Below are 22312 nucleotides of genomic sequence, written 5' to 3' on the forward strand. Positions count from 1 at the left end.
TTTTCGATTTTATTTTCTGCCTATCATTCTGATTCGCTCATTATCTCCCCCCTCGAGAATATCCCCTCTTGGGACCCGGTTTCTGTACAGGAAATTAAACATTTAATTAATAACTTGAAAAAAGGCAAAGCTCTAGGCAGTGATTTCATCACTGCTGAAGCTCTAAAGGCCAATCTTGACTGGTGGGCCCCAATTTTGGCCAATCTTTTTACATACATAGATCAATCTGGCCAAATTCCAACTGAATGGGGTCTCTCCATAATAATTCCTTTATATAAGAAAGGTAGTAGATCTGACCCGAACAACTACAGACCAATAAGTCTGCTAAATATTATCTGTAAGTTATATTCCCAATATCTTTGCCTTAAACTGTGTGCTTGGATGGCAAGCGAACACATTCTTAATATCGAGCAAGCGGGTTTCAGTAATCCACTCTGAGGAACTTTTGCTGAAACATCTATTGGAGGACAAATCCATGGCAATATCAAGGAATGTTGCCAAATTTCTCTTTATTGTATTTACAAAGCGTAAGCTCCTCCTCAATGTTCCTCATGATGTCTCTTCTCTGTAATGCTTTTTGCTTTTGATTCTGTATGCTGTTTAATGGGTCTCTGACCGTAATAAAAATGAATGAATGAATGAATGATGCTGCAGGCCGCAGGACGAGGCAAAGGGTTACCGTCTGCGGCCACAGCATGGTCTTCTGGGCAGCACATCAAGCCAGAAGGACATCCAGCGGCTCTCAGCTTGGCCTTAGTGCTTGGGCGGAAGTGGAATGGCTGGGGAGGAGGGGCATGTGATGGCCCGCGCTCCTTCCCCTGCTGTTTGATGAGAGGAAGGGGCCTCCTCCTCATGTCCTGGGGGGCAATGACCTGGGTCTATTGAAGGGCAAGGCCCTTGTGTTACAGGCTGAGGCCGACCTTGTGAGGATAAAAGCAAGGCGGCCCAGTGTGAAGATAGTATGGTCAGCCATACTGCCCCGCCAGGTGTGGCAGAACTTCGAGGACCCCAGGTGTATTGACCACATCAGACACAAAGTTAATAGGCAGCTGAGAAAGGCCATAGATGCTGGGTTGGGTATGTTTTTGCCACACCCCGATATACAGGTTGTTTTCCCGGACCTATATAGGGCTGACGGGGTGCATTTGTCTGACAAGGGCAATGGGATATTTTTACAGGACTTGCATCAAGGGATTAGGTTGGCATTAGGATGCTGAGTGGGGAGCAAAGGCCAAAGCAGAGGCTTGACCTTAGCTGTGGCAGGTTTGTGCAAGCAAGAAAACGGAACTGGTGAGCACCTCACAGCATATCCTGTTATGGAACAGGGAGACATCAGGAACTGCCTTCGGATTCCAGGGTCCTAGGTGGGGAATGGTGATCACCTCCACTGGGAACCTTTTAGGGCAGTCTCCTCTCTGCAAGTTGGAAGGCTTCAGGGGTAGGTGCTCCTAGAGGGCAACCAGTTTGCTGGGCTGCTGGTCACGAGCCAGAGAGTTGGCTCAAAACCGGAGCTGGGTGACCCACCCTTCAAGGGCAAGGGGGTTGGTCAGGGAGTGACGCCTGCCTTGCCTGTTCCATGCTTGCTTAGTTGTCTTTGCTGCAATGTTCTGTTAAATAGTTAATAAAGTGGCCCTTGTTTTATTCCAAATCATTGTCTGTCTCGTTATTCTGGCTGGGGGGGGGGGCAAATGGTTAGTCCCAAAAATCTCTCTTTTTTCTGCCTTGTTTGAAGTTTTGAGACAAAAGACAAAAACTCTTTTGAAGTTTAGAGACAATATTTTCCTTGCCTTTCTCTATGAAGCCAGGTGGTTGTCTCATGTAGATTTCTTCTTCTAGATCTCCATACAAGAAGGCAGTCATCACATCTAGATGGTCAACCTGCATTCCCTTACTTGCAGCAACAGTAAGAACAGTTCTTATAGTTGTGTGCTTTACTGCAGGTGCAAAAGTCTGATCATAGTCCTCTTCATACTTCTGAGAATATCCTTTAGCCACCAGTCTGCCATTGTGGCGCTGGGCCTTCCCATTTGCATCGTGCTTCCTCTTAAAGACCCATTTGCATCCTATTGAGTTCTTCCCTTCGGAAAGCTCAGTGAGTGTCCGTATGTTAAGCTTGTGTAGCACATTCAGCACTGCTCTTGCTGCTTGCTTCCACTCCTGTGCCTCTTGAGGTGGTAGGCGGGAAATGTCTGCATACGATGAAGGCTCTGGTTCTTCCGCCACTTCTGCAAGCAGATTCAGCTTTGGGTCTGGAATACCTCTGGTAGAACACTGTGATCGTCTCACCTCAACTTATTCGGTCTCTCTGGGTTCCCTTTGTGGTTCAGACATGACTGGTGGAGTGTCTTATGCAGCTACAGCATCTTGGGAAGCTTCATCTGGTTGGGTCTCATCAGGATCAGCATCTTCTGCTTCTTCCTTGATGTCACTTACACCTCGGTACGCAAGTAGTTTGTCCACTTCTGTGTTGGCCCCCTTTGAAGCAGTAGGACTTTCATTTTCATCAGAATGGACAGATCTAGAAATTGTTATCTCATGTGTCTTTGGATCCATTATTCTGTAGGCTTTGCTACCTCACCTACCTCACAGGGTGTCTGTCATGGGGAGAGGAAGGGAAGGAGACTGTAAGCCACTCTGAGACTCTGAGTGAAGGGTAGGGTATAAATCCAGTCTCCTCTTCCCTCTTCTTCTCTTAGCAGCTGAGTAGCTAACAAACATGCCTTCTTTGGCATGGTCACTCAGCTTTGATTCTCTCTTTTCTTTAGACAGGTATGCAAAGGCTCTGCAGCCAAACACTCATGAGCCATGTTAGGTTTGTGGCCAAACCAAAGTTCATATGGAATTCTACCTACAGACTTTGTGATCAGTCTATTGTGTGTATATGCCACTGTCAAAATGGCTTTACCCAATGGGGTGTGTGATAATTGTGCGTCCTTAAGCATGTATCTTACCATTGTGATAAGAGTCCGATTATTCCTTTCAGCTACCCCATTCTGCTGTGGTTTGTAGGGCATAGTTGTCTGGTGCTGGATGCCTTGCTCTCTCAGGAGCTCTTGCATTGCATTCGAGGTGAACTCTCCTCCATTATTGGATTTGAGCACTTGGGGCTTCTTCCCAAACCTGTTGCTCACCATTGCAGTGTAGTTCTTGAATCTGTCAAGAACCTGCACTTTGTTTTCAAGCAAATAAAGAGTTATGTATTTACTGTGATCATCAGTGAATGTCAGGAAATATTTATAACCTGCTACCGTGGGAGGCAGTGGTTCACAAACATCTGAGTGGATCAAATCCAGGATCTCCATGGTCGTCTTCTCCCAGTGCTTTGGAAATGGTTGGCTAGTAGCTTTTCCTTCTAGGCAACAAACACCATCAAAGTTAGTTTTGCATTTAACACAGTCTATTCCAATTGCAAGATCCTTACTTTGCATGTCCAAAATGTTCTGTATGACACATCCGGTGGTGCCAAAGATGTGTGTACATGTCATGAGAACACATTTTAGCAGCATTCATTTTGTACAGGTACATCATCTTCAAAATCATCATTACATTTACTGTATTCCATTTCATCACTTGTACTTAATTGTGGTAAACCTTTTCTCTGTACATGATACTGTCCATTCTTTCTCGTTCCTGTCAGGAAGACTTTCCCTTCACGAGATAATGTGCATTTGCCATTGAAAAATTCCACTGTAATTTTGCTTCTCAAATTCAGAGACAGCCAACAGATTTCCACTGATAAAGACAGCACATTCGTTATTTCTAATCCTTTGGCACCATCTTTTGGCCAGAGTATGATGGTGCCAGACATTCTTGAATATATCGTATTTTTATCTCCAAACAATACATATTGCGAAACAATTCCAATGAGCCTGACATGATTACTAGCTCCTGAATCAATAATGAATGACTTTGACTTGCATGTCCACTCAAAGATGCTGTGAAGTTTCTAGCCTTAAAACTTGTACTAGTCTCTGTATTTTCTCTCTTATGTGTGGTTTTACAGGGACTTTACATTGAAGAATCTTTATGCCCAGTCTTCTTACATCCGAAGCATCAGATTTCAAAGGGCTTTCCCGCTGAAGAATAGCCTGGCTGACCACCCTGCTGTGTCTTAATGACTATTGATTGCCCTTGGCGGATGCCAGTTTTGGCATTAGAGAATACACAAGAGGCGGGACCCGCGATACTCAAGGGGAGTATTTCCTACAGCTCCCGGCCTGCAGAAGCGGCATCAGGTGAGCCCATCCTTTTCCCTCCCTCTACCCCCAGTGGTGACGGTGAGGCCAGTGCTTGGTAGTTACTGCCCAGGCTTCTCCACCAAGGCGTGCACTGCCGATTTGGAACAACTGAGCCTCAGGTGACAGTTCAGTGCAAAGCAGGCGAAGCAGGCAAGCTGGCTGTGTGAGTGAGGGCAGGCACAGGAGAGGGAGAGAAAGCAGCAACAGTAACTGTATTAGGCAACTTCTCATCAGGAGGGGCAGGCAGGCAGCCGGCGCTGGACTGGGGAAGGCAGCTTCCCACCCTTTCTCCACTTGTTCTGCATTCCTGGAGTGGGGCTGGACTGGAGTCGGATCGCAGAGCCTGTGAGTGTTCTGAAAATGCAGGAGTCAGCCCCTTCCATCCTCCCTCCAGATTTTCTCCCCCTCCTCACCCCCCTTCCACTTCTCAGGTCTCTGTTCCTAGTTTCTCTCCCTGCGCACACTCACTTGCTCCCCCCTCCCCCATTGACTCCTGAGACTGTACCGTGAGGGACGGGGAGGAAAGGCTCCTTGTCTTCCTCGGGATCAGGATAAAGCCTCTGCCTGTCGGGTCCACCTGTATACAGATCTGTGGGGTAGTGACAGTTTCTGAGTTGGCAGTTTGTGTTGCGGGTGGACGGCTGGAGCCACGAGCCCTTGTCCTCACGGCTCCAACAGCTGCTCCTGTCGTTCTTAGCAGCGGTGTGTGCAGCCGCACAGCTTTCCTTGAGCTCCTGAGCGTTCTTCTGGGGATCTGAAAGTAGAGAATGCAGTTTGACTTTGGGAGGGGATTTGAGTATCCCACGTATACTTTTTAAAACATGTACAATTTTTCTACAACCCTGGAGAGTACTCCAAGAGTGCAGAAAAACCTCTTTAGCCTCCAGGTACCCTTGTTTTGCGGAAATAAGTATCCGCATGCAGGGGGTGCCTTTCGCTATTAGTAAATAGATGCTCAGGCTGAGAGAATCTTTGTCTCTGGTTAACAAATACTTTGTGAGCAAACTCCTGAGACAATGCAGAAACATCAGCATGCAAATTTTTGCATCTTTGCAGTTCAGTTGAAATTTCAGCAACGGCTGATTCAAAATTTAAATCTCCTTTAATTTGCAGAAAGCTAATTGAAAAGTACTCAGAATGTGGAGTGATTCAGCAAGAGTGATTCAGCAAGAGTACTTTATTAGTTCAGGAACAAGACAAAGAAACCAGCTCGCAGGCCGGTTTATATGCGTTCAGAAAACCCGCCACCAAGCACACCTAAACACACCCCCTACTCCCGATAGGCTATTTACAGTAACCGGGCGACCATTGGTCTCCCGGCTGGGAAGCTAGCCCTTTGATTGGGCCGGCTAGGATCCTATGGATCCTTTGTCTTTCGACTGAAGCTACTGAGGAATATTGCCTGGTCAGCCCGGGCAAGTCCGGGCATGTCCGGCTGAATGCACTACACGTGGTAATGGCGACAGTACATTACACCCCTCCCCCCATAGTCCAAACTACCCACATACAAAGTCCTGTAGATACGCGGGGGCCTTCCTGGGCCTTGTAGAGCGGCGGAGGTCCGGGGTGCTGTTCGGGGCTGCTCCTTGTGGCCGTGGCGGGGCGGTTTGCTGTGGCGTTTCCGACGGCGGTGTTTCCTGCGGGGGCAACGCCGGGGGCTCCAGAGTGACCGGGGCCGAGGCCGGGTTCTGCGGTTCGGGTGCGTGGCCTGAAGTTTCGTTGTGCTCCTGGGGCTCCAGGTCCTCGGGGTCGTTCGGAAGGACCCGGCGCCGCAGTTGGTCGATGTGGCGGTGTAGCAGTTGTCCGTCCTCACAGGAGACCTCATAGGAGCGCGGGCCTCGCACCCGGACCACTCTCGCAGGGATCCAGGGTGGCCCCTGGGCGTAGTTCTTAGCGTAGACTGGGTCTTCCGGGAAGAACCCTCGGGCGGCTGCGTGTGATTCCGATGTCGGTTCCATCTCGGGGGCCCTGTCTGGGTGTAGACGGTCCAGCCGGGAGGTTAGGCGACGACCCATCAGGAGCTCCGCCGGGCTGCAGCCGGTCTCGGTGTGCGGGGTCGTGCGTTGGCCGAACAGGAACACCGCCAGCTTGTAGTCCCAGTCCTTACTGTCGAACTTGCGCAGTGTTTCCTTGGTGGTGCGCACCATGCGCTCCGCCTGGCCGTTGGTTGCCGGGTGGAAGGGCGCTGACCGGACGTGTCGGATTCCACAGTACCTCGTGAAGTCCTGGAACTCGCTGGAGGTAAATGCTGTGCCGTTGTCGGTCACCAGGGTGTCTGGAAGGCCGTGGGAGCTAAAAATGTGGCGCATGGCTCTGATGGCGGCCTTCGAGGAGGTAGACGGTACCGGCACCACCTCCAGCCACTTACTGTAAGCGTCCACTAGAATGAAAAAGATTTGTCCCTGGAACGGCCCCGCAAAGTCCAAGTGTAGCCGGGACCAAGGTTTGTGGGAAGACTCCCAAGCTCGATCGGGCGCTCGGGGCGGTGCGGGCCGGAACGCCTGGCAGGGTTGGCACAGTTTCACCAGTCTCTCAATGTCCTGATCGAGGCCGGGCCACCACACATAACTCCGAGCCAGCGCTTTCATCCGCACCACTCCTGGGTGAGCCTCGTGCAATGCTGCAAGTACTCGGTCTCGGAGTGGGGAAGGGATTACCACCCGACCTCCCCACAGCACACAACCCTTGTGAGCAGACAGTTCGTCTTTGCGCGAGGCATAGGCCGCAAAGTCGGGTCCCGCCGAGGCCAACGGCCACCCCCTTCTCACCCAGTCCAGGACGCGGCAGAGGATAGGGTCCTTTTCGGTGCGCCGGGCCACCTCTTTCACGTGAACCGGCTGGTCGGGCAGCGTTTCCAGCAGCGCGATGTGATGGGCTGGGGCCGGGTCAGGCTCCGTTTCCGGCAGAGGCAGGCGGCTCAAGGCGTCCGCGTGGCCCATTGCCTTCCCGGGCCGGTGCAGGAGCCTGTAGTTGTAGCCCGCCAGGAAGACGGACCACCGGATCACTCGGGGCGAAGTCATCTGGGGGGTCTGGCGGTCCGGGGCGAACAGACCCAGGAGAGGCTTGTGGTCCGTGGGGACCGTGAAGGGCCGGCCGTAGAGGTAGTGGTGAAATTTTTTCACCCCGGCCACTATAGCAAGAGCCTCCTTGTCAATCTGCGCGTAGTTGCGCTCCGCCGCAGACAAGGTACGGGAGTAATAGGCCACAGGTACCTCCCGACCGTCAGGCAGTTTGTGCCCCAGGACCGCCCCGACCCCATATGGAGAGGCGTCGCAAGCCAGCACCACCGGCAGGTCCTCGTTGAAGTGTGCGAGTACCGAATTTGAGACGAGGAGGTCTTTGACCGCCTGGAAAGGCGCCTGCTGAGCCGTCCCCCAGACCCACGGCGCGCCCTTGTCGAGGAGCCGATGGAGGGGTTCGGCTACTGCAGCTTTGAGGGGAAGAAAAGAGTGGTAAAAGTTCAGGAGGCCTAAGAAGGCCTGTAGCTCGGTCTTTGATGTGGGGGCTGGGGCGTTCGAGATCGCTCTGGTCTTCTCCGCCGTGGGGTGAATGCCCTGTGCGTCGACCGCGAACCCTAGAAACTCCACTTTGGGCACGCCGAGCAAGCATTTTTCGCGCTTCACCTTCAGCCCCGCCTGGTCGAAGCGTTGGAGAACGGTACGGAGTCGGGTGGCAAACGACGCGGCGTCGGGGGCGGTGATCAAGACGTCATCTAGAAAGGGCTGTACCCCGGGGATACCTTTGAGGAGAGAGTCCATGAAAGATTGAAAAATCCCCGGAGCCACCGAGACGCCGAACTGGAGCCGGTGGACCTTGAAAGCCCCTCTGTGCGTGGCGATCGTCTGGGCTTCCGCCGTGGCGGCGTCCACCGGCAGCTGCTGATAGGCCTGCGCCAAGTCCAGCTTTCCAAATATGCGAGCCCCCGCGAGCGCCGCCAGCACGTGGCTGACCACCGGAACGGGGTACGCGTGGTCCTGCAGTGCTTTGTTAATTGTGCACTTATAGTCCGCACAGATCCGGACGTCCCCGTTTGGTTTGATCGGTGTGACAATGGGGGTTTCCCAGCGTGCCGATGCCACCGGCTCCAACACCCCTTGCGCCACCAGCTTGTCGAGTTCCGCCTCGATTTTCGGCCTTACCGTTAAGGGCGGAAACCTGGCCTTGATCCGTATGGGCCGGACCGCCGGGTCCAGGTCCAGGGAGATGGGGGCCCCCGTGAACTTGCCTAAGGACCCATCGAAAACCCGGGGGAATTCGTTGCAAACGTCCGCGAAATCGGCTTGCTGCAGCTGGTGGATGCCCCCGATGGTCAGGCCCAGCGGCTTAAACCACGACATCCCCAGGAGACTGGAAAGCCGGCCCCCCACCACCAGAATGTCCAAACAACCCTTGAAGTCCTGGAACTCCACCAGGAACGTGCCCCAGCCCCGCACCACCACAGGATTCTTATTGAAATCCTGAAGCCTGATGTGTGGTTTGCGCAGAGGGGGTCCCCCGTTGGGACACACTGTCCGCAACGTCTCCTCCGAGATAATGGTAAACTCGGAGCCCGTGTCAAGTTCCATGCTACAGGGGGACCCCTCTATCCGGACCGTAACATGGACTTTGTTTCGGCTCTGACGGGGCAAGTCACCTACCTGGGGCTGGGGCTGGTGGCCGACGGCATTTGTGTCGATCGAATGGAGGTCCACAGTGTGGATGGGTTCCCACTGGTGGCTGGGTTTCCTGGGTGGCTGGCGGCGGCTGCGGCAGACCTTGGCGATGTGGCCCTGCTTGTTGCAGGACCTGCAGACCGCCTCGCGGAAACGGCAGCTCCGACGTTCATGCGCGTCCCCGCAGCTGGCACAGGAGGAAGCTGGCTCCGACGGCCTCGCTGGCGGTGCGCCCTTCGAACGGTGAGGTTGTGACGGCTTGCGGTGGAGTTGCGCCACTGCCTCCTCTTCGGAGTCTGCCGAATCCCCTCCGGCTTGGGTGCGGTGTACCCGATGGCCGCCGTGGCCCGGGTGCTCATTCTCGAAGGCAGCCGCATCCTTTAAAGCCGTGGCTAGCGTGAGGTCATCATCCCGAATGAGGCGCCTCCTCAGTTTGGCCTCTCGTAAACCCAACAAGAACTGATTCAGCAGGGTCTCGTCCAGGTTGCTGAAATCGCATTTCATGGCGGCCTTGCGAAGGTTGGCCAGGAAGTCCGCAGCTTTCTCTTCGGGGCCCTGGACCTTCACAAAAAAATCCATGCGGGCCGCAAATTTGGAGGGCTGTGGCGCTAGATGGGCCGTGAGAGCCGTGATGAGGGCCTCGAAGCTCACCTCCTCTACCTCCTTAGGTGAGATTAGGTTCTGCAGAAGGAGCAGGGTGTCCATCCCACACAGCCGGATGAGCTGGGATCTCTTCAATTCGGCGTCGGTGACCCGCATGCAGGCAAGGTAGTGCTTGAGGATCCTCACCCATGTGGTCCATCGTTCGGGGTGGGCCAAGTCAAACGGAGCGATGCCTTCGTGCGAGGTCCCTGCTGGAGCGGCGGTGGCGACCCCGGAGGATGCGTTGGGCCCGGAGGATGAGGAGGTGGAAGCAGAGGAGGGAGCGGAGGTGGCGTTTTGCTCCGACATTTCCGCGGATGCTCGTGGACGCTCGGAGGACCGGGTGAGGCGGGCGCGCTGGTCGGGCGAGCTTAGCCTGAAGCGTGCTAGGCGTGGAGAGCGATGCTGCTGCTCGAGGGGTCAGCAGTGTGCAAGCGGAGCCGGGAGCGGAGCGATGAGCAGTTGCCGGAGAGCTGGGATGCGAAGTTGCGCGGTTCCCGGAGAGGTCTCGGCGTCAGGCTCGGTGCGGTACTCGTGTTGGCGTCCGGGTCTTGTTCATGGGGTCGTAGATCCCACCTTCGTCGCCAGTGAAAAGTACTCAGAATGTGGAGTGATTCAGCAAGAGTGATTCAGCAAGAGTACTTTATTAGTTCAGGAACAAGACAAAGAAACCAGCTCGCAGGCCGGTTTATATGCGTTCAGAAAACCCGCCACCAAGCACACCTAAACACACCCCCTACTCCCGATAGGCTATTTACAGTAACCGGGCGACCATTGGTCTCCCGGCTGGGAAGCTGGCCCTTTGATTGGGCCGGCTAGGATCCTATGGATCCTTTGTCTTTCGACTGAAGCTGCTGAGGAATATTGCCTGGTCAGCCCGGGCAAGTCCGGGCATGTCCGGCTGAATGCACTACACGTGGTAATGGCGACAGTACATTACACTAATCACATTTGCAAAAGTTTCTGGTAGAGAAATGAAAAATTCCGTGACCTTTCTCTGTTCATCTGAAGTGTCACTGAGAGTCCCTTGGACTGCAAGAAGATCAAATCAGTCAATCCTAAAAGAAATCAACCCTGACTGTTCCCTGGAAGGCCAGATAATGAAACTGAAGCTCAAATACTTTGGCCACCAAATGAGAAGGGAGCACTCACTGGAGAAGACCCTGATGCTGGGAAAGATTGAAGGTCAAAGAAGACAGGGACGGCAAAGGATGAGATGGTTAGACAGTGTCATAGATGCAACGAACATGAAATTGAGCCAACTTCAGAGGATGGCGGAAGACAGGAAGGCCTGGCGTGATCTGGTCCATGGGGTCGCAAGGAGTTGGACTCGACTGTGCGACTGAACAACAAAAAGTGTTTCCTGTTCTGGGATTTATTTCAAAACCATCAAAGTTCATGAGAAGGCAGCCTGCTGGTTTTGCAATGAGGGATTTAAAGATTTTACTTTTTCTCAACAGAACAACACGGTCCTTTTCCTGCAAGACGTGATTGCCAATACAGCAAATTTTCCTGGGGCCATTTCAGATGGGAAAAAACAACACAAGGAGGGAAGTCTTACTACCACCACCACCCCCTTTGCATCATGGTCCCAGTTGGAATTGGGGCCCTGGGGTGTGATTTTCAAAGGAAAATGTGTTGTTGAGCTCTTTTTTAAAAACTTTGCTCGGATGGTCAACTCAGGGTGTACCCATCCTCTCCTTTTGGACCCAGCCAGTGTGGGTGCAAACCCAGGAGAGGTGCTGGGCTGCCAACTATGGGCTGGAAAATTCCTGGAGATTCAAGGGTGGAGCTTGGGGAGGGTGGGATTTGGAGAGGGGAAGGACCCCAGTAGGGTATAACCTTCCAAAACAGCAATTTTTTCTCCCAAGGGGGACAGACCTGAGTCATCTGGAGATCAGTTTTAATTCCAGGAGATCTCCAGGCCCCACCTGGAGGTTAGCAACCTTACATACTGCTGATGGTTGAGAATGAGCCTATGGTGACTCAGCACTTTCGTCGCTGGGCAGCCCCTCGGTGACTCGGCCAAATAACCAGCCCTGGCTAGACAGGTAAGCAGGGTGGTCTTTTCAATGCATGCCTATGGATCCAGTAGAGATAACTGAACCATATAGTGTTGACTCAGGTGGGTAGATGTATTGGTCTGAAGGAATGGAACAAAGTTTGAGTCCAGTGGAACCTTTAAGACCAATAAAATTTAATTCTGGGAATAAGCTTTTGTCTGCATGCATGGCACACAAAAGGTTATACCCATAATTAAAGTCTGTTGGTCACCTACCTCACAGGCAATGCTCCCTCTAAGCTGGGGAGTCCTGTGAGCAAAAATTCTACTTTGTGAGCAACCAGCATTAAAGTTGTGAGCGAGCGATTTGGCTACTGCATCAAATCAGTTTGCTCTGGAGCCATCCTTCCTGAGCTAAGACAAAAATGGGTGAGCTAGCTCACACTAACTCAGCTTAGAGGGAACCCTGCTCACAGGGTGTCTGTTGTGGGGAGGGGAAGGGAAAGGAGTTTGAAAGCCGCTCTGAGACACCTTTGGGTAGTGAAGGGCGGGGTATAAATCCAATCTCTTCTTCTTCTTAAAGGTGCCACTGGACTCAAACTTTGTCACAATGTTGACTGTGAATCCAGAACAAGGGCTGCAGTTATGAAGGTGGTGTGTGATACTGTACTGAAAGGAGGACTGTAAAAAGGGGAAACAAAACTTCTTGCCCATCTTAACAGAGCATCAGAGTTTACCACCACCACCACCCCGCGCTTCTGGTCTTGGCAGTGTGCCTGGTATTGCCATTGAACCACTCCATTTTACTACTCTGTTATTAACAGCCCTGCCTTTTCTATATGCAGTTTTAACTGTGGATAAAAACCCCCAAACATTCCGTAAATGTCTCCTTTCTTTGCATCAGAGGAGCAATAGACCCACTTGCCTATTAAAAATCACCGCTAGAAGCAAAAGCCTCCCCTTTGTGAATAAAACATGTATACACCACACACACTCACACACAGATGCCCACCACAGGCTTTCCTCCCTACATCTGATTGGCTTGTTACCAAAGCACAAGTCCCCGAGAGCAGGTGTGGACTATGTTGGTGTTCTGGGGAAGAGCAAGGGGGCCAATCTGGCAGGCAGAGCAGAGAGCTGGATTGCAGTTAGCCTGCAGGGGAGGAGGAGGAGGAGGAGGAGGAGGAGGAGAAGGAGAGCGAGGAGGAGGAGGAGGAGGAGGAGGAGGAGGAGGAGGAGAAGGAGAGCGATTCACATCTTTCTCCTCGCAAGATCACAGCTGGGCCATTTCCAAAGCAGTCGGGATGATCAGCTAACGCCAATGCTTTGCTCAGCAGCAGGTGCGTAAAGAAATGCAATTCAACAGAGGTTTGCTTTTGTGTCTTTCACGGGGACCATTGCCCACTGGGCAGCAGTTTTGCATAATGTCACCTTGAGGTGGCTGTAGAGCTGAGGACGTGGAGCCAAGAATGCTCCCAGAGCCTAGCAATGCTGGCAGAGCATCCCCTGAGGCTCCTGGTCCCACGTGAAACCTGGGGCTTCGGATCCTGAACGTGTGTTGATTGCAGCCTAGGAGCATCTGCAAGGTCCAGAAGTTCCTTAGACATCTGTGTGTGTCTCCTTTGGGTACAATTTCCAGTTAGGGGTAGTTTGTTTTCAGTGCTGCTGGGCTGGAGTTGTGCCACTTTGCAAGGTCTGTCCAGAGGCTGTTTCTGAAATGTTTAAGATGCTGCTGCTGCTGCTGCTGCCACCACCTGCTGCCTCTAAGGCTTCTCGGGCTCCCTTTGAAATGGGGTCCTCAGGGTATGAGAGCAAAAGCTGTGGGACCATCCATGGTCTTGGGGACCTGCAAAACTCTTCCATTTCAGGGTCTGTTTCAGAGTCACAGGGATCTGAAACAGATTCTGACAGAGAACATTTTTGCCAGTTCATAAAACTAAGAAAAACAAGCACAGACTGTTGTCAGGGTGAAGCTTTCTTTTGGTCTATTTATTGCATTTTTATCCCACCCTTTTCCCAAGGAGCTCAGGGAAACATACATGGTTTGCCCACCTCCATGTTACCCTCACAACACCACTATGTGGGGTTGCCAACTCTGAGTTAGGATATTCCTGGAGATTTGTGGGTGGAGCCTGGGAAGGGAACTCTGCAGGGAGGTGGTGCCTTAAAGTCGAGCCCCCCAAGCTGTGATTTCCTCCAGGGAGACTGATCTCTGCAGTCTGGAGATCATTTGTAATTCTGGGAGAACTGCAGACCCCACCTGGAGGTTGGCAACCTTACATGTGAGATTGGTTAGATGGAAAGAAAGTGTCTGACCCAAGGTCACCCAGTATATTAAATAGAAAGGAGCAATTTTAACTCAAGTCTCCCCATTCGTTCCCCCTCTGGGACAGACTTTCCTTCTGGGTATATAAACCAAGTGATGATCTTCAGCCATGAATCTTTAAAAAGGCAGGGCTTTGTGGCACTTAGAAGGTCCAATACAACCTGGGCCAAGCGGCCACTGTTGCTGAGTGTAAATAAAGCTCCGTGTCCAGAGAGCCTGTGGGTCACCATATGGGTAGAGCTGCCACAGGGGAGTAATGAACAAGTAAGTAAAGAAGACGGGGACAGCAAAGGATGAGATGGTTAGACAGTGTCATAGATGCAACGAACATGACATTGAGCAAACTTCAGAGGACGGTGGAAGACAGGAGGGCCTGGCGGGAGCTGGTCCATGGGGTCGCAAAGAGTCGGACTCGACTGTGCGACTGAACAACAACAAAGTAACAACACATGATAAGGAGGGTGTTATTTCCACACTCACAATTTATTCTCCTTACATCTGTGGGTTTCAGACTATGCCATGAGAGAGCCGCATGGCTCAGCAGAAGTTTATCCTGGGCTTCTCAGTAGGAAGGGGGGGGCGTACTCCAATGGCAGAGCCGTGGCTTGGCATGCAGAAGGTCCCAGGTTTGATCCCTGGCATCTCCAGTTACAAAGGACCAAGGAGTAGATGATGTGAAAGACCTTTTATCTGAGACCATGGAGAACCACTGCCAGTCTGAGAAGACAAGACTGGCCGTGATTGACCAACGGTTTGATTCAGCATAAGGCAGTTTCATGTGTATTCAAGATTGTTTGCTCTCCTGCTTCCAAGGAGATTGCAGGATGAAACACACTAGTGCATGGGCAGCGTCAAAGTCTGATAGTGTCAAGTGAGAGAAGCACCCTGAAATCCTCCATTAACACTCAGAAGTCCTTGGCAGACACAACTGCCTTGTAAAGAAAAGGCAGGGTGTGAGTGAAACTGAAAAGAAGCAGGAAATTACAAACAAATTAAGTGTGGTTATGGAGCCTGAAAACTGCTCTCCTAGATAATTTGATTTTCTATGCATAATTTAGCTTTAATAATAGAGCACCTAATGCAGAGTGTTATTGTCTTTGCTTGGGGCTGACAAGAAAAGAGGAATATGGGTACAAGTAAGCATCTTCCAAGGATTATCCTTTTTCGTTTGAGAGCCACCATGTATGCACAAATGCTCATCTGCATGTGTCCTTCCTGCTTGTCTCCTTCTAGAGTCATATTTAGACCTGCCATTAGCAGTAAACAAGGTAGACTGTAAGAGCAAAATGGGACCACTCACGTAGTGTTTCCAACTCCAGGCTGTAAAATTCCTGGACATTTTGAATGTGAAGCTAGGGCTGCCAGGTCCCTTCTGGCAACTGGTGTGGGATAGGGAGACTTGCCTGGAGAAAGGCCCAAGCCTCATCACTGGCATCACACAGGAAGTGATGTCATCATACCAGCAATATCCAGGTAACGCTTTGGTATTTGGGCAAAAACCTTACAGTATAACTAGTATAGAGGTTTTGCCAAATTAACAGAGCATCACCTGGATGTTGCTGGTGTGATGATGTCACTTCCTGTGCAACACTGACAACAAAGCCTGGGCCTTCCTCTTTCTCCACATAGGTCCCCACCACCACCAGCCATCTGATTGGTGGCTAGGGACAGGGCCTGGCATCGGGGTACCCTCGCCTCCAGCAGGGGGTCTGGCAACCCTCGGTGGAACCTGGGGAGGGCAGGTTTGCTGAGAGAAAGGAGCTCAGCAGGGTGTAATGCCTAGGGTTGCCAGGTCCCTTCATCTCTCTGACGGGGTGATTGGGGGGGTTCCAGGGGTGGGCGGGGATGCCCCCAAGCCCCACCCCCAAGAGTGGCCAGGCACAGCCACCCCTCTCCCTCCCCTCCTGCAAGATTTAAAAGGCTTCAGCTGATCGACGGGGAGCACCTGGCCTGCAGATCAGCTGGAGGGCCCTTTAAATCTTTCAGGAGGGAGGGAGAGGGGGTGTTTGTAATGATTCCTTGTTTTGATGTGTGTGTGTTCCTTTAAATGTTAGTTTTACTGCAGTAATGCAAGGAGGGCGATGGAGGGAAATTTGTGTGCTGTGATTGGCTGATGACTGAGAGTGTGGGAGGGGATGTTCTGAGAAGTGTGTGTGTTTTATGACAGAGTTCAGTGTTCTGTGTGTCTTTGGAAAGTGAAGTGTGGAAGAGCCATTAAAGAGAGTCTGTGGAACTCTTAAAGTAGTGTAAGAGAGTCTATAAGGAAAAGAAACCAGTTGTGTCTAAACTGTGTGATTAGACCAATATTTTATCCTGTGTGGAAAAGTCAAAGAGTTTAGCCAGTTTGGCTACATATGTGAGGAAGAGAGAGAATCCTGTCAGAGTGGAATTTTGGTGTCTGAGAGACTGGTGTGACACCAAGCTTACTAGTTATATTTTACAAGTTCCCTTTTCCAGAAACCTATTTTATTCTTATTTCAATAAATCCATTTTTGTTTAAATATCCTCAGGGCCACATAGTCCTCTGAAGTGCCCAGCCCCTGGGTTACACTACCAAAGGAGAGAGAGTTGGAATTTTAAATTCCTGGTGGCGGCAGAAACTACCAAGTTCATATTCACAAAGTGTGAATTAAAAGTTAAAACCGTTTCCCCTAAAAGCAAGCACATCACAGAGTATGATTTAAAGGAAACACAGCCCCCCCCCAATAGGAAGGACACCACAGTGTTGCTGGCCACATGCTCTGCTCGCAAAAAGACCCTTTAAAAGGTCTTTTTGGGAGTGGGGGGGGCTGTGGTGTGCGGGGCTGATTTCCCAGTGATGATTCGCTGCCTGGGATTCAGACACGTGCACTGCTGCCCCTCCAGCTGCCAGCCCATTCACAGCCAGCCCCGTATGCTGCCGCCCTGTTTGCAGCGAGCAGGGTGGTGGCGTGCGCGCCTGAATCCCAAGCAGCGAATCGCTTGGGATTCATAGCTACTGTAGCCAGGAAGAGATGATGCAAATGTTCTCTAATGTAATATTCTTGTACAATTCACAAGTTCTACCAGACAGTTAAGCTGGGGGGGGGGAGTCAAAGAGCAGAGAATGCTCAGTGTGGTCATTTGAGAAGAATGAACTCTCCAAAATGGAAACACATTTCACAGTAAATAAAAGGCTAAATGGCTTGAGAAAAAGAAAAATGTTGGAGCAGAACTGAAGCAAAATGCCTGGAGCATAGGACACTCCCGGAAGCAGGGAAGACCAAAAGCCTAAAGGAGAACTAAACAGGATTCAAAGTGAGGATGAGCTACAGCCCCCTATGATGTAAACATTATTCAGTGCTGCCTTAGGTTCCTTGGGGCTGGCAGCCTTGCCCAGTGCCATTAACTTTTTTCTCCCTTTTGTGCATACCCTCCTACCACCTTTCAGCATGCAGGGGAAATATGAACTGCCTGGCCTCTCCCGGTGCCACATCTCTCCTAAGCATTTCTATCAAACAGCCAAGTGCTTTTCTGGCTATATGTTGCAAAGTATTTATTGCACCCCCAGGTTTCTTTCTACTTGGTTATTTAATGGCTGTTGTGCCTTGTGCTAATGGCATCCCCTCTGGCAGGTTAAAGAATGGAGCTCTCTCTGGGGCAATCCATTCATCTTGTTTGCTGGAACAAACAGCCCATCGGCCCCTTGACTTGTGTCCATCCATGCAGAGCATAATTTGGACAGAAGCCACCCCGTCTCCTACACTCCTGTCACTGCTGCCATGTTCCTCTCCCTTCCTAGGCACTCTGGAGGAGCTGAACCACAATGGTTCTTTGGCCAAACTCATGTTACTCTATCAGACTGGCAACAGGACATCTTTCAACTGGACAGACAGCCGGATTGTTGAGTGGGAGAAGTTTGCTGAACTGGCTAAGTATGAACCAGAGTCACAAAAGCCCACAATGAAGGCTATCCTCATTGCGGCCTACACAGTCATCATCGTCATCTCTCTCTTTGGGAATCTGTTGGTCTGCCACGTGGTGATCAAGAACAAGAGGATGCGCTCAGCCACCAGCCTCTTCATTGTTAATTTGGCCATCTCAGACCTCATGATCACCCTGCTCAACACACCCTTCACATTGGTAAGTGCTACGCCACCCTGCCTTGGCCCCGGTCCAGCAAGGGAGGTCACTGCATTGTTCATATGGCTACTTTCTTGGAGCACATTCATTAACAATTCAGGTTCAGGTTATTAGGAAAGTCATAAGCTGAAAAAAGTGTGTTAGTGGGCTTGCAGAGGCCTTCGTGGGGAAGATGGGAGAGGAGAGAGGATGAGCGTAACCATTGTAAGGGACTAGTGGCTAACCCAATTACGTCAGATCTCAGAAACTAAGCAGGGTCCGCCCTGGTTAGTACTTGGATGGGAGACCACCAAGGAAACACACAGGAGCAGGCAATGGCAAAGCACTTCTGAACAACTCTTACCTTAAAAACCCTACAGGGTTTTCCACCACGACAGTGGCAGAAGCTCCTGTGGATGGAGGTAAAGGAGTGAGTGGGGAGACAAGCAGTATGGCTGGGATGCAGCAAGAAATAGCTACAGCTTTGTAGTGTTTTGTTCCATGCTATTCACCTTTATGGGTGTGCACAATAACCAGAATGTGCCTGGCTCAGATGGGATCTCTCTGAATGGTGAGGAGGGCTTGAATGCAAAAAAAGGAGAAAGACAGAGAAGAAATGAATTCTTATTCACTCTGGCTTGGTAGCTATGATTCCTTTAGTCTTCCTGATGACCAAGTTGGTTTTCCACAGGTTCGATTTGTGAGCAGCACATGGGTCTTCGGGAAAACCATGTGTCACATCAGCCGCTTTGTGCAGTATTGCTCCCTCCATGTATCCACACTGACCTTGACAGCTATAGCTCTGGACCGACATCAGGTATGGTATTCCTCCTCATCCCAGAAATACTTTGTTCTGAAACCAGCAGTGTCTTCACTGGAGAGTGGTAAGGAAAAGCAGTAGAAGGTGTTTCCTTAAGGCTTCACCCCGTAGAGTGGGATTGTGTTCAGGTGGTTTGTATTTGTTCTATGGCCAGTTCATATGATCTTTCTGGCCCAATGGAAGTTGCCTTTTAGAATCTGCACATGGCAGATCTTTAATCATCATGAACAGAAGGCCTGCACCTCTTGTGATCTACCAAGCATTAATACAAATGCAGATTTTATTTAGCAGCTTGTAAATATTCACAGAAACACCAGCTGTTTGGGATCCAGTTTTTAATACAGTTGGAAGCAGAATTTGGAGAGTTCTCTATGCACCTACATAAATGCCATCGAATCTCAGCCAATTCATGGCAACTCCAGCAAGGGGCTCTCCAGGTGGTTGGCCCTGGCCTTCCTCTGCAGAGTGGTAGTGTCCCGTCCAAGTACTGACCCTGCTTAGCTTCCGAGATTTGACAGGGTCAGGCTACACCATGCGCCCTTCCCGCCAGGAGAGTCCTTTAGTGGCTAGAATAATGACAGAATTCTAAAGTCAGCTTAACATTGAAAATGGTTAATGGATTCTTGTTACAGCAGAGAAATTACAGAATTAGAAAATTAAACCTGGAACATTCTCATGAGAGCACACAGAATTGACTAAAAAGTGCTCTTTTTATGGGAAAGATTAGTAATGCATTTGACGTCTCTCTAATAACGTAAGTATACATGTAATTTGCTTAAAAGCTCCCATTATGGGAGCCATCAAGGAATCCACCAAGGAGAGATTCATCTGAAGTCCTGTTTCTTTTAGGTCATCCTGAACCCACTTAAGCCAAGGCTGTCCCTGACTAAAGGAGCACTGAGCGTCTCCGTCATCTGGGGACTGGCCGCCTGCTTCTCGCTACCCCATGCCATCTACCAAAAGCTTCTGCAGTATAATTACAGGTGAGTTTTTAACCTAGCTTTTTCTCTCCATCAGACTGTGTGCATGTCACACTTTCAGACCGTCCCTTTGCTTGCTCTTGAAATGTGGCGTAAGTTAATAATTGAGGCAGTAGCAGTCTGTTGATTAATAATGTGTTGTTTTTAAATCTGTAACAATAAAAATGCAGAACAAGAAACGGATAAAATCTAAATAAGCTAATAAAATTTGCAGAAAACATAGACAAAAGCAACCCCCCCACACACACACACCCTACATATAAGGTGGCCAGTTATATCTAATCCCCACCCCCCTGTCGTCTTGCCAGCCAAGTTATCATGCTGGGCAGGTTGGTTCAGGAATAAATGTTCAGGATGGGGGGGGGGGGGGGACCACGTTAGGGTAAAGCAACCTCTCTGCAGTTCTGTGTTTTTCTATACCTCACAAGTTGACATTTTCTTACCCTAAGGACCTAGAAAGGACCCAGAAACAGCCTTTGGTACATATTACCTGTAGAAGACTATCTGGACACATATATGCATCAGATTCACAACTGCTAATCCAAACTCCACAAGACAGGACTTTTTGTTTAATGCAGATGTATATTTTCTTGCAAAGACCCCTGTGGCATGCAAGTAGAACTGGGCAGGGCGGGTTCTCCAGCCAAACCACTTAGGCAACAGCACAACAAGGAGAGGGCCACAATGCCGCTCAGTGGCTCAACTCACTACCCACTCTCCAGTGTGTGAGAAGTGACCTGCATTCCCTGCTGAGGCCATGCTGCCTGAGACCCAGGAGGGCCGGGGTGTAGTCGTGCACTGGGGGAGGGCCATGACTAAATATCTTGAACTGACCTGGAAGTGGATCCAGAGACCTCATGTCAAAGACACAATACTCTGCTGCTTTGAGGTACCTCTCCTTGTCCTCAAGCAAAGACGAAGGTGTAGCCTTGAAAGCCAAGCCCAACCATGAGACAATCTGCTGTTACAGAACCAAGTCTCCAGCCACTCCGTTCTGGGACATGCTACTATTACCTGTCCAATTTGTCTGCACTGTTGCGGACAATAATTAACTGTTGTCATCACAACCAACCAATGATGTCCCCTCAGAGGGTTCAAGGCAAGATAGAAAGAGAGGAACTTTGCCATGGTCTTCCTCTGCATGACAACACTGAGCTTTATTGGGGTCTCCCAATCAAGTGAGAAGGACTAACCACAGTCAATCCTGTTTAGCTTCTGATTTCTGACAAGCTCAGGCTAGCTCTGCCCAAATATTATCTATGCAAATGCCACATTTAGCAGCTAAGCTATAAATGCATAACTTTAAACATATTGCAAAGCCTTTACTCTTCGTTTCAATGTCTCTCCTAGCAACAGACACCATGACCTAGCCCTTTAATATCCAAATGTTGGAGACTAAAGAACTGAGACCGACAGATTAGACTTATCAGTACATCTAAATTGGATGTGGAACTCAGAACAGTGGGTGAAAGACTAACCCTCTCTTCACTTCCTCATAAATGCAAATTCTCCCTTTTGCCTTTTCAGCTAGTTTTTCGCTTTTTCTTCAGTCTCTCTAATATAAGTTTGCTCTCCTTCCCTCATATAAGTTATTGCTTTTAATTTTTAATGTGCAATAAAAATGCATGGATATGGCACTGTTATGTTCTGAGTTATACTTAAACTGTTGTGTTATGGTTTGTGCTGAAGCATTCTAGTTCCTCCATTATGATTGGCCACCTAATAAAGACCTTCTAGTGGTCCTGAAGCCAGACAGTGTACCCAATCAGGAGGCTCCGTTTAGGTCCAATCAGAGCTCATGGAAGTAGCAACATTGTATATAGTTCAGTACTGGAAAGGTATAAGTTTGGGTGCCGCTCTTATCAGAGCAGATCAGAGTTGAGCAATGTTATGAATAAAAGCCTCGTTATTGATCATCGTCTCCTGCTTGTCAATACTTAAAACTGGCGATGAGGATGGGATCCCAGGCCTAACCGAACGGGGAAGTCACTCTCTGCCTGCCCAGACTGAAATCACTGAGGGCGCCTAGAGATAAATCACTACGGGCATGGCATCCAAGGGCCATATCGAACTGTTCGACCCCAAGGTTGGGAACTGGGAATCCTACCTCGACCGTTTTGAATGCTTCCGTATAGCAAACGGTATTGAAGGAGACGCTGTCTGCCGTGCCACCTTTTTGAGTACCTGCAGCCAGTCTGTATTCGACATTGCTCGGGACTTAGTAGCTCCATCTAAATTACTGGAGACATCCTTCGATGTCATTAAGGAACGACTCAACAGCTATTTCACACCTAAGATGTCTGCTACTGTACACCGATGTGCTTTCCACCAACAAAGCCAGAAAGAGAACGAGTCTGTCACGGAATACATCACCGCATTGAGAAGGGCTGTTCGTAACTGCCAGTTCCTGAATTTAAAGTCAGTCCTGATTAGAGACGACAGCATCAAGCGAGCACTTATTTTACAAAAAACCCCTCACTTATGAATCAGCACTCAAAGAAGTGCTGAGAGTGGAGGCTGCCAACATTTCTCTTCGCAAGCTGTGTTTGAGTGCTCAGAGTCACATGTCATG

At 50.2% G+C, this 22312-nt stretch overlaps 2 protein-coding genes across 2 annotated transcripts; one reads left to right on the plus strand and one right to left on the minus strand.

Moving 5' to 3' along the window:
• Positions 1 to 2346: 2346 nt before the first annotated feature.
• Positions 2347 to 8581, minus strand: LOC107124134 (uncharacterized protein K02A2.6-like; the record flags this gene model as incomplete). Its single annotated transcript, XM_015427527.1, has 4 exons — positions 2347 to 2475; positions 2952 to 3153; positions 6429 to 6605; positions 6645 to 8581. Coding segments are annotated over 4 exons (2445 nt in total), but the record flags the coding sequence as incomplete, so codon positions are not given.
• Positions 8582 to 11614: 3033 nt separating this feature from the next.
• LOC107124135 (probable G-protein coupled receptor 83) lies at positions 11615 to 21271 on the plus strand. The gene is made up of 5 exons (XM_015427528.1): positions 11615 to 11657; positions 17621 to 17961; positions 18632 to 18757; positions 19610 to 19743; positions 21268 to 21271. The coding sequence occupies exons 1-5, from the start codon at positions 11615 to 11617 to the stop codon at positions 21269 to 21271; spliced, it is 648 nt and encodes a 215-aa protein (XP_015283014.1).
• The last annotated feature ends 1041 nt before the right edge of the window (positions 21272 to 22312 follow it).

This window comes from Gekko japonicus, unplaced genomic scaffold (genome assembly GCF_001447785.1).
Source record: "Gekko japonicus isolate JY-2015 unplaced genomic scaffold, Gekko_japonicus_V1.1 scaffold5574, whole genome shotgun sequence".
Taxonomy (NCBI): domain Eukaryota; kingdom Metazoa; phylum Chordata; class Lepidosauria; order Squamata; family Gekkonidae; genus Gekko; species Gekko japonicus.

Bases quoted from the DNA above. Each gene is read 5' to 3' on its own strand.
- LOC107124135 (XM_015427528.1), top strand. From the start codon at position 11,615: ATGGATCCAGTAGAGATAACTGAACCATATAGTGTTGACTCAG. The intron at 17,962-18,631 runs GTAAGTGCTACG...GGTTTTCCACAG, and splicing joins TCAACACACCCTTCACATTG to GTTCGATTTGTGAGCAGCAC. The intron at 18,758-19,609 runs GTATGGTATTCC...TGTTTCTTTTAG, and splicing joins TAGCTCTGGACCGACATCAG to GTCATCCTGAACCCACTTAA.